Source organism: Pipistrellus hanaki (genome assembly GCF_964339955.1).
Source record: "Pipistrellus hanaki genome assembly, chromosome: 1".
In the NCBI taxonomy this organism is placed as follows: Eukaryota; Metazoa; Chordata; class Mammalia; order Chiroptera; family Vespertilionidae; genus Pipistrellus; species Pipistrellus hanaki.
The window spans coordinates 45116356-45128662 of NC_140503.1; the positions used below are offsets into that span (position 1 = coordinate 45116356).

General features: G+C 39.3%; 1 protein-coding gene across 7 annotated transcripts in view; it reads right to left on the reverse strand.

Annotated features, from left to right (window-relative positions):
- The window catches only part of TLN2 (talin 2), a 402173-nt gene that overhangs the window by 140444 nt on the left and 249422 nt on the right, over positions 1-12307 (reverse strand). For all 7 annotated transcript variants that reach the window (XM_084886348.1, XM_084886349.1, XM_084886343.1 and 4 more), the window contains 3 exons: positions 8444-8599; positions 2759-2860; positions 1892-1968 (listed from right to left, as the gene is read on the reverse strand). In XM_084886348.1, coding sequence (XP_084742474.1) covers positions 1892-1968; positions 2759-2860; positions 8444-8599 — 335 coding nt within the window. The remainder of the gene's footprint in view (positions 1-1891; positions 1969-2758; positions 2861-8443; positions 8600-12307) is intronic.

The window sequence follows — 12307 nt, forward strand, 5'->3', positions numbered from 1 at the left end:
ACACACTGGCACCTCTTTCCAGATGCTTTCAGCTGAACTTTCGGGCATCCAGTAAAGCACAATATATCAATCTTTCACTGATTAGTGTTTTCTTCAAATGAATGATGAGCACAAAGGACTTTGAACATATGAAGCTAAGAAGTCTGAGGATGGCATATCTGTCTCAGTAGCCCAGTGGTCCAACCCGCAGGGGGAGTCTGGAGGAGTCCGTGTGCATGTGTGGGAGGGGGCCGGGTTGGTGAGCACTTGCATTTAGGGGCAGGGGCCTCTGTTCCAGAAGATTCAGACCATCATGGGTCACTCCCCCATTTTCCAGGGCAAAGCTATGAGCCATGCTAGGACCCCAAGCAGCAAGCATGCATGGAGAAACATCACTGTTTATGGAGGGCGTGACACAAGGGAGCGGGGTCTGTGGCTCCTGTATGAGGCCAGCTGAAAGCTGAGAGCCTACCAACGTCTAATGCAGGGACAAGTGGAAGACCTAGCGATGTAACCACCTGGACCATTTTTCCTGTATGCCTTGACCAGCCCCTATCCTTGATGCCCAGGGATAGGAAAGGGGACAGCCCTCTGGGCTCAGACACATGCTGAGCTCTTCCTAGGTGAGGGCAAGTGCAGCAGAGCCCTCTGAGGCGAATGCCACACCTGTCAGGGAGTACTCACTAATTTCCACCAGGTGGTTAATAATCATTCTGAGAACTTAAGGAGTTTTGCCAGAGGTAGCAAGCACAGTACTTGAAATGAGTTACATCAAGTTTGGTTCCAACCTGTGTGCTGATGGGACAAATGGAAAAACACCTCCAAGGTGATTATGAAGCAAACGGTGAGAAAGAGGTGCAGGGTGGTGATGATAGAGAAACAAGTACTATGACTAAACAAATTCAAATGCTGGGATCTCTCCAATTTCCTGGCACTGTGCTAGAGGAAATATCACAAGATCTGAATCTGAGTACTAGCACTGCCACATGAATGCATCTCAACTAACTCCCGTGAGTTTCCGTTTCTGTATCTATGAATAGTGGAGGACTACATGTGGGGACCTCTGCCATAGGGGGTTGTTGTTGGAACCAAATAAGACAGAATGTGAGTCACACACAGTAAAGACAAAAAAGTTATTCCAATGCTCTTAGATTAAAAAAAAAAGGGGGGGGGGGATGCACAGGTTTCCATTCAATGGGGCTAAATTGAGATAGTTTTGAATTTAATATGATGATGGCAACAGCAAACATTCATTCCGTGCCAGGCAATGTTTTATGTGCTTCATTAGCAAGTCAATCAGCAAAATAAACCTTATAAGGAGGTATTATCATTATTCCCATTTTGTAAATAAGATCAGGAGGGGGGGGGGGAGGGCAGAGGAAATTCATAATGTCCACAAACCTGCAAATAAAAAATACAGCCCTCAGATTTGTGCTCCAAGTTTGGCTGCAGCGTCCATGTTCTTACCCACTTCCTTCTGCAATATTACAATATGTGTGCCAACTGTGGCATGCCTCAAGTGGCCCCAAAACAGTAACTCCTTCACTGGCTGGATTCCTACCCCGAAAGGGACAGGATCAAACAAAAACTTGGTCTGCAGCCCTTAAATGTAAAGGATGAGGTTTCTGAGGCTTACATCAGAAATGCAGACCAGGACTCCTGAATGTTTCCTGCCGCTGAAGACGGATTAAACACCTATTCAGTGTCTCCCTGAAATCGTTAACCCCCAGCTCCTCAGACGCCCTGAGCACCGACGCTGATGGTCTGGGACCACACTTCACCAAGCCAGACTCATCGCATCATCCACTCTCTCCTCCTCCATGTGAAGAACTTCTGGGCATCAGGCCCAGAGTGGGCAGGCCCCTGCCATGCAGCGCGAAGGCAGTTCTCTAGCGCTCTTAACGACACTTACTTTTTGGGGGAGACGGACTCTTCTAACATAGTTGACTCCTCATCACCCTCTAGTCCAAATCTATCTTTACTTTGTTTCTGGAGGAAAAACAAAACACAGAAACAAAAATCAGCAGGTCTTTACACAGATGTTTTAAAAGGTGTCACACAAGCAAAAATGTGGAGGTTTATAGCAAATTCCTTAGACTGGATATTTAATAAGTTATGGGTGAACAAAGGCCATAATAATAAAAAATAAATTATTTACTATGCAAGATATATAATGTCTTCTGAATTTATTATTGCACAGACCTAGTTAAAATCAATATTCAGATATTAATACTCCAGTAGAACTTAGTTCTTTGAATGGACTGTATCTAAAAGCTTTAGTAAACTTGTCTGTATACCATGATGGCATATAACCCTGTTATATTTGGGGAATAAAAACAACAACATGAAAAATGCAAAAATGCATCTTCAGACCCTTAATCTGAGCTCCTACAAAGGCTGGAAAGTGTAACATACGCAACTACCTAGAGAGGAAGATGCCAAGGGATTAGTTAGGATTATTCATTAGCTAAGTGATGCACTACCACTAATTACCCGGCAGTCAATGATATAAATGATCTGCAGCAAAAACAGAAATTCTCATAGGATCTTTAGGTCAAAGGCCACACACTCAAGCAATTTCAACATCATAGATTAAATTAGTGAATCAAGTACTTCAAACAAGGTGTTTTTGTTTTTTTGTTTATTCAGGTAGCCATATTATCTAAACCAGTGGTTGCCAACCTTTCGGACCTCACGGACCACCAGTTGGCAACCGCTGATCTAAACCGAGTCTTAATAAAGAAACCTTGCTTTTTCAATTGGCATCAGTAGGAAATACCTTTTTGAGGATGATATCAATGTAGCCTGCAATCAGCTGGGATATCTGCTCTCCCTCGGTGGTTTGCACTGAGTAGTAACTTTCCTGATATTCCCCAAAATCCTGGAGGAAGAAAGCAGAATTAGGAGAAATGTAATAAATCAGATATATCAGCAGTTTTAAAGGTGAGAAGGTCCAAGTTCAAGATGGCATAGACTTAACATGTCCCTGCTCATCCCCTCTAAATACAACCAAACATCCTAAATCTTATTTGACAAACAGGGTAAAATGGCTCTCAAAGCTCAAAAGGTGAACTAGCTGGGGGCCTCAGGCCTTGAGAAGCCACATTCACTGACTTCCTGTGTTTTATTTTATACTAGAGGCTCAGTGCATGAAGTTTGTGCAGGGGTAGGGTCCCTAGGCCTCGCCAGTGATCAGGGCTGATCAGGGCCTTCCGGTTGCTGGCTGGGGTCTTCCTTCATTTTGTGCTACCCACTGGTGGTCAGTGCACATCCTAGTGAGCAATCGAACTTCCAGTGTCCTGGTCGAACTCCTAAAGGGACACTTTGCATATTAGCCTTTTATATAGATAGATCCCTTTACTCCACGCTTGGGTACTAGAGAGGCCCAACACTTGGAACCTCCAACAAGCAGTTTTTGAAAAGCCTGTTCTCTGTGGCAAAGGAGCAGAAGAGGAAAGCCCAACAGAGACCCCAATGGGAGCCCCAACCCAGCTCCACAGCTGGGGCTACGTTCACCCGCAGCCTCAGAGCAATGAAAGCCCAGGCCGTCGCAGCCCCTGCTCCACAATCCAGGCAGGTGGGTGCTTTGATCTTCTGCAGCCATGACCAGAGTGAAACCCTGTGCCTCTCTGTCTTCCACCTAGTGGCATAACAAGACTCAAGTCCAGTGGCTTCTGCCTCCCCGCAAAGGTCACCCAGCAGTAGCAGGTAGCCCAGGGAAGTGCCCTTCTCCCTCACAGACAGCAGCAACAAGGTCTGAGCAATAATCCCAGCAGTGACAAAGGAACAAAGGAGTCCAGAATAGCACTGCATGGGTTCAGAAAATGAATTGTCATTGCCACTAAAGCGTACCAAGGTAGGCTAACAACTAAATCTACATAAGGTGACTGGTAAAATGGAAAATTTAAATCAGATCATGAGTCTTCTAATATACAACCAAAATGTCTAGGAGTCAACTGAAAATCACTATTTATATCGAGAACCAGGATAACTACAATATGAATAAGAAAAGATAGTCAATTGATGCCAATACTGAGATGAATCAGATATTGGAATTCTCAGATAGGGGTTTTAAAGTAGCCATTCATAAAAAAATGTTTCAATCAATTAGAAATTCTCCTGAAACAAGTGAAAATATTGGAAAGTTTCAAAGTAGAAATGTAAGTAATTAAAAAGATGAAATGAAAATGATAGAACTGAAAAATGCAATAACCAAAATAAAATGGTAGTGTGGAGATGAGAGAGGACAGAATCAGTAAACTTGAATTTAGTCAATCAGAGCATTAGAGAGGAAATAGATAGAACAAGCAGAGCTTCAAGAATCTATGGGACAACAAACAGGAAAAAGATCTAATCCTATATAATAAAGAGGTAATATGCAAATTGACTATCACACTCACAAAGATGGCTGCCTATGGCCAGGCCAGCAGTGGGGTTAATGAGGAACGATCAAACAACTGAACAGCAGGCTGCATGGGGCAACCAGGCTGGCATGGGGTGAGGGGGTCAGTTGGGGGCAACCAGGCCAGTGGGAGATGCAGTTGGGGGTGACCAGGCCAGTTGGGGGTGATTAGGCTGGCAGGGGGGCAGTTGGGGGCAACCAGGCTGGCAGAGGGGTCAGTTGGGAACAACCTGGCTGGCAGAAAGAGGCAGTAAGAGGTGACCAGGCTAGCGGGGGCAGGGGAAGTTAGGAGCACCACCAGCAGAGAAAGGGCAGTTGGGGGCTACCTGGCTGGCAGGGGGGGCAGTTAGGGGTGATCAGACTGGCAGGTGGGGGGCAATTAGGGGTGACCAGGCAGGCAGGCAGGTGAGCAATTAATTAGGAACCAGTGGTCCAGGATTGTGAGAGGAACGCTCCTCCCATGGAATCCTCCTTCCATGCACAAATTTCATGCACTGGGCCTCTAGCATACATATCATCATCAAAATCCCAGAAGAAGAGAACAACAACAAAAAAAAGTATTTGAAGAAATACTGTCTGAAAACATCCCCAAAATAAAGAAGCTAAGCAAACTCTAAATAGAACAATCCTTAAGAAATCCACACCAATAATTTTTAAAAATAATTGATTTCAGTGAAACAAGGAAGGACATAGAATCAGCAACAGGAGACCCTAGGCTGGCTGCTCTGGCTCACTGGAAAGTCAGAGAAAAGGGGGCCTTGGAGACAGGTTTAGGGAGGTTAGCCTGGGATGAGCTGCTGTTGCCTATTGCTCTCCTGGTTGCAAGTCTCCTGGGGACTCTTAGGGTTTAGGAGACACATGCCGGTTGGGCAAGATGAGGGGAAGGGAATGGTGCAGGTGTGCTCCCCAGCGGGAAAGGGTGCCCACACCAAGAACTTTTGAAAACTAAGGACAGATAAAAAATATTTAAAATGGCCATAGAAAAGTGATATATTATCGAGAAACAAACATAGTATCTGTAAATGAACTTGAATGACAGAAAATTCTAATCTGAAACCCTGGAGGCCAGAAAGGAGTGGCATGACATTTTTCAAGTGCAAAAAAGAAAGAAAAAAACAAAACAACAACAACAACAAAAACTGTACATTTCCAATCCTATATCTCTCAAAATTAACCTTCATGAATAAAGGGGAAATAAGAACATTCTGAGATGAAAAAAAAACAAACATAAGAGAATTTGTTGTTGGCTGACCTATCTTTAAAGAATGGCTAAAAGAGATTCTCCAAACATAAAGAAAATGGTAACAGAAGAAGGCTAGAAAGTTTTAAAAGGGATAGAACAACAGGATGGATAAAAATAGAAATAAATGTAATTAACTATCCTTTACCTCATACTTTTTTAAGTCATAGTTTATGTTTGAAGCAAAAGTTATAACACCATCTCATGTGGTGTTCAATGCATTTAGAATATTTAAACAATAACATTTAAAAAGTGGGAAGAGTAGAGACCTAAATGAAAGGTTAGTTTCTACAGTTTACTTGAAGTGGTAAAACAATGACACCAGTGGGCTGCAATGAATATCATATGTATATGGTAAAAACTAGAACAATTATTAAGAACACCATTCAAATAGATATACTAAAAAACATAAATAAATAAAAAATGAAACTCTAAAAAAATGTAACCCCAGGAAGGCAAGAAAAACAGAGGAAAAAGAAACTGAGAAGATAAACTAACAAAAAAATTATAAAATAGTAGACTTAAGCCCGAACATAAAAATTAGCTAAAAACCCAAATGGTCTAAACATGCCAATTAAAAGAAAGACATTGACAAGATGAAATTAAAAAAATAAAAGAAACCATAACCCAACTCAATGCTCTTTATATGAAACACATTTTAAATATAACAATATAACTAAACTGTTAATGAAAGGATAGAAAACATATGACATGCGAACATTCATTTAAAATATGAGTGGCTATATTAATATAAGATAAAGACTTCAGAGCAAAAAAATGTACTAGGAAGAAATGTGTAATAATAAAGACAATTTCTCCATTAATAAGATAAAGGGGTCTTAGATGTATAGAAACCAAACAATAGGGCTTCAAAATATATAAAGCAAAAACTAATAGAGATGAAAGGAGATATAGAAAAAGCCAGAGTTGCTGTTGGGAATTGATAGAATAACTAGACAGAACATTCACAAGGATACAGAAGACTGAAATGACACCATTAACTAACAGGATCTACCTGGCATTTATAGAACACTTCACTCAACAGCAGAATATACATTCTTTTCAATCACTCAGAGAACATTCTCCAAGAATGATCATATCCTAGGATATAAAACAAATCTTAAAATGCTAAGAAGTAAAATCATACTTAATATGTTCTTTGGCTGTAATAAAATCAAAGTAAAAAATCAATACCAGACAATAAGAAAATCTCTAAATACTTGGAAATTAAATTAAAGTTAGGAACAGGAAGGAAACAAATATTACATATTAAACACATGAAAACCAATCTTATGCTTTAATAAAATTAATGAAAATTCATTGTTTTCTGCTTGAGTATTTGAAATTCATAACTATGCGAAATGTTGTTTTTAACAAAGCAATACTTGGACCAAGTTTAAAAAGACCAATCTTGCTACGAGATAGATAATAACACGTAGCTGTCCTCTGCCCTACACATTCCTGCCTTCACTTCCCACTCCTGACCCTCACCTCAGACAACCATTTTCAACCCTTTTAAACAGCTTCTTCTCCTATAAGTCCTCACTTAACATCATCGCTATGGGAAACGATGTATAAGGAAACAAAATTTACCAAAGGCTAACTGATATAAAACCAGAATTAAGTTCCTAGGGAATCTCATCAACATTATAATGAAATGAGGTTATTTGAGGATCTGCCGCATTTCTAAATAACATGTTTATATTAATTTCTTGATTGATTTATTTTAGAAATTATTCACAACTTCCTGCAACGGAAAATGAGAACATAGCTCTCTAAATGTGAACACTCGTTTTTAAGGACCACACAGGTATAGCTGTCACTGATTCTAGGAGGAAAGAAGGTGTGTTTTCTGAAGATTGCTTCTAACTAGTGTGAGTCTATCAATCGATAATGTTCAACTTAGATAACTGATTACTCCCTCCAAGGCTACTTCCTTACACCTTTTTTTCTGATGGCCTATTATGAGCTCTTGCCTCAGTGCCAGCTGACATTTCAAGTGTTCAGGAGAGCTGGAGAACAGTACCCTTCAGGAGTTGCGAAGAAACTTGACAAATGTTATGGTTTATTTTTTTAAACTTCTCTTCTTACTCAACTTGCCCTACTAATTCTCACATGTAAGTCTAACTATTAGTTAAGGCTACCCAGTTAGACTCTGCTACTAAGGTTGGGAGCTGGAGTTCAGAGGTCTGAAGGCCTATGGCAAACACACTGTTCATATTTTCCATGTACTTCACACTGGGAATTCATCGTGGGGTCATGTCATTTGATCCCCACAACTCCGTGAAATAGGTATTGCTGTCCCCATTTTACAGCTGAGGAAGTAAAGGCTCAGTGAGGACAGGTGACTTTGGCAAGGTCACAGAGCTTGGAAATGACAAGCTGGGGTGGAATACTACTCCGAAGTGTACACTATTCCCACTATATAGCATGTTCTCTTTCTAGGCAGACTGGGAAAACACACCTCAATAAGATGTCATGGTTCTTAGGAACTTCTACAACAATCAGAGCATTAGAGAATTTCCTTTTAGGGTATGCTAGAGACGGCATCAGGAGCACAGAAGACTGAGAAGTGGCTCTTCCTAGAGACATTCTTACTCAAAGCACCAGAGAGGAGGGGTTGGCCAAGGATGCCCAGCTTTTATACATTTCCTTCAGTTCTGGACCAGTCCCCACGACCACCCCATGGTCTCCCACCATTTGCCCCTCTCCACACTGCCCACTAAAGCCAGGGAAACCCAGTGAGCTTGTATTGTTTCTCCCGCTTCACCATATTGCCCAAAGCCACATGAGCCCCCTCGTTGCCCTCCGCCAGTCCCTACCAACGTGAAGCTCTTAGGCGAGGCTGCCCAGCGCTTGACCGTGGTGAGCGGCCACTCCTGCAGCACTTCCTTGGTCTTCTCATCCACACGCATCACTGAGTCCTTGGTGATGCCCAGCAGGCGTGGCACTAGCTTGTTCTTGCCTTTCATCTTTTCCTGAAACAGGAGATACCAAGTCAGCATTCTTCCTCTGGATACATCTGATTTTGCCAGATAATCAATGATATTGCAATGTTTTACCTGTGGTCCACTTACATACACTGTGTTTCAAAATAGGCAGAAGTACTGAGTCTTAAAAACCTTTACTGATTATTAGTTTTAATAATTGTGTAAGAAACAGTAATCATGCCTATTAAATTGACAGGATACCTACCTGTCATGCACACCTGAACAAATTCAAGATCAGTTAATAACTTAGGAGAAACACACAGGTGAGTATTTTTGTGATCACTGAGTGCAAAAGGACCTTTTATACCAACATGAAAAAACACATAGCGGAAACTGGTTTGGCTCAGTGGATAGAGCATCAGCCTGCAGACAGAAGGGTCCCAGGTTCCACTGTGGTCAAGGGCATGTACCTTGGTTGCAGGCACATCCCCAGTAGGGGGCATGCAAGAGGCAGCTGATCAATGAGTCTCTCATGGATGTTTTTAACTATCTCTCTCCCTTCCTCTCTGTAAAAGAAATCAATAAAATATATTTTAAAAAAAAACCACATAAAGGAAATGATTAATAACTTAAACTACAAAATATAATGGACTTCAATATATCTAAAAAGAGAGAGAGAGGTAGGAGAAAAAGATAGAAACCTCATCATAAACAAAATGAAAAAGCAAATGACCCGGGAATCAATATTTACCACAAATACAAAATTAAAAAATTTCATATACATTGTATGTGAAAGGTTATCATAAATCAACAATGACTAGCAAAGAACATACACAGACACTGTGAAAATAATACATTAATTAGGTAATAAGTAATCAACAATTGGGAAAAGTTCATTTATATAAGATGGCAGATTTAAAAAATAATAGAATTAAAGTAGATGTAAAGGGGAAACACTGTTGAGGGAACTGAAAATGGCATAGCCTTTATTGAATAAATGTGTTAATAATGAATGAAAGCTTTAGAAATATTTCTACTTTTGACACATTTTGCTTTTAGAAACTTGTTAAAAAACAAATTATAAATGGATGTGAAAATTATACAGCAAGAAGGCTCAACACAAGTTTACCATAGTGGAAAATGAGAAATAACCAAATTTTCAATAAATAGGGGATTTGAAAAATTATGGCACATACAACAAACTCTTAAAATGAATATTATAGGAAAACAATTGGAATCGGGACAATACAGTTTTCACAATATATTATAAAATAAAGAACAGTTTGTACTGCATAATCCTAAAGGAAGTAAAATTTTAAGCATAAATTTTAATTTAATACAGTAAAAGAAAATTTTATTATGTGATAAAATGGTGGCAACAATCATCTCAAGTGATTTGTATTATTTTCTTGTGCTTTTCTTTATTCCTGAAATTTCACCCAGTACACATCTTTTTGTTGTCAAGGAAAAACAAACTTTTCCAATAGTATTTGCTGAAACCTAGTGATGAATACACCATGATTCCCTAAAGAATACATGTACAAATTAGCACACACAAAGTATGTCTATATAAGGTGTGAGGACAGGCACTCAACACAGGGCAGGAGTGTACTACATGTTAGTCTTTTCCATTAATTTTCAAAGCATCCCTTAAATGTTGGCATCATCATCATCATCCCTGTTTTGAAATGAAGGGACAAGCAACTTGCCCAAGGCGGACAGCAGTGAATGGGAAAGCCATGATTAGAACACAGATTTGAGTAGCTCAAAAATACCTCTGATTTCAAAAGCAGACTGACTACCAGTCTGTGCTTCTTCTGGGGGAAGCAATTAGAAAAAAGCAAAGAAAAAAAAATGCTCCCTCTTAGCCCGCATGTGCAGTTCATAAATCATCAGGTGGTGACAGTCACAGCACACCTCCAGCTTCCTCCCAGGAGGAAGAGAGAACAGCATTGGAAATTTGCGTGGGTGGCCAAGGAGTAGAGTATACTTTGTGAGAACCTCCCAATACTTATGAAAGCAAAGAAGAGTCAGACTCTGTGAAGACACAAGAGGTGAAATCAGTGCCCGTGGAGGATGCCAATCAGTCTAATTTGGCTTCAGGAGCCACTCAGAGAGTTAGGTGCAGAGGCCCTGGGCAGCTGGTTTAGTCACACATGGGGGAATGAGATGGTCAAAGGGTACAAACTTGTCATTATAAGAGGAATATAGTCACAATGTATGCTACTGTGACTATAGTCAACAATACTGTATTATATACTTAAAAGCTATAAAGAGAGTAGATCTTTCTCAATATTGTTTTGGCTATTTGGGATCTTTTGTAGTCCCATACATATTTTAAGATTTTGTTTTCTGTGAAAAATGTCAATGGAATTCTGATAGGAGTTGCATTGAATCTGTAGATGACTTTAGGTAATATATACATTTTTAACAATATTAACTCTTTTGATACATGAACATGGGCTATCTTTCCATTCATTTGTGTTTTATTCAATTTCTTATAGTTTTAGGTGTATAAATCTTTCACTTCGCTTGGTTAAATTTATTTCTAAGTATTTTTATTGCTTTTTGATGCTATTGTAAATGGGGTTGTTTTAATTTCTTTCTCAGTGCATTCTGTATGATGTCATCTTATTTGACTTACTTATCTAATTTACTAGGTTCATTATTTCATAACATTGAATTATTCCTGAATTCTCAGATGTATTACTTTTAAAAGTATGGAAACTATATGATCAAGTATTTATGAAAATCACTTTAAAAATAAAATGTAGTAAAAAATTAAAGTTAGTACATTTTCACTTTTATTATGTGATGTAAAACAAAATTATTGAAAACAAAAATTTGAGTATCTAATATTTATGTGAAAGTTGTCAGTACTGCCTACCTCCTTGACTCTGACCTCACTACAAAGAAATGTAATTTGAAAAAAAGTGAGAAAAGGAAGGAAGGTAGGGAGGAAGGATAGAGGAAGGAAGGGAAGGAGGAGAAAAATTCTACTCCTTTTTCATTTTTCCTTAAATACTTTTGTAACAGAAAGAGTCTTCACTTGACCAAATCTTCAAGACCCTTTGATAACCAGATCTGTGCTCTGTCTCCAATCATCCTACTGGTCATGGACAGATTATTCTCAGGTGCTAAAGTGCCTTTGGAGAAAAAAGTTTGTTCCTGTAATTTTCTGTTCAATTTCTCCTTTCTTTTTTATTAAATTTATTGGGGTGACATTGTTTAATAAAATTATAGAGGTTTTAAGTGTACAATTCTATAATGCACTGTGTGTTCACCATTCAAAGTCAAATCTCCTGTCACCATATATTTGACCTTACTTTATAACTACATGTAGTTTACTGTATCCTATTTATTTCACTAAATTTGCTGACCTATATGCATAGCACTGAAACTGGCTTTGTGAAATCTGATGGAAAATGATGTTACTGTAAGAAATTAATTTCATATGTGAAAGACTTAAAAACCCCTTCAAAATAGATGGAAAGTGATGCCAATATCAGTGGACATGCTAAAAATTTAATCACTGTTCCTGTGATAGGGATTAAATTTTAGAACTGATCGGTTACCTGTTGCCCTACAAAATAATGAATAAAAAGAAGCTTGGTCTTAGAAACTAAGTGATTCACCCATGTGTTCTTCATTTGCCAAGGCTGGATATTTCCTGGTGTAAAACTGAGAGAGGTTGTAGAAAAGGAAGGACTGAAATAGAGTATGTGAGCTCAGGATGCACAAAGGAGAAATGAAGTT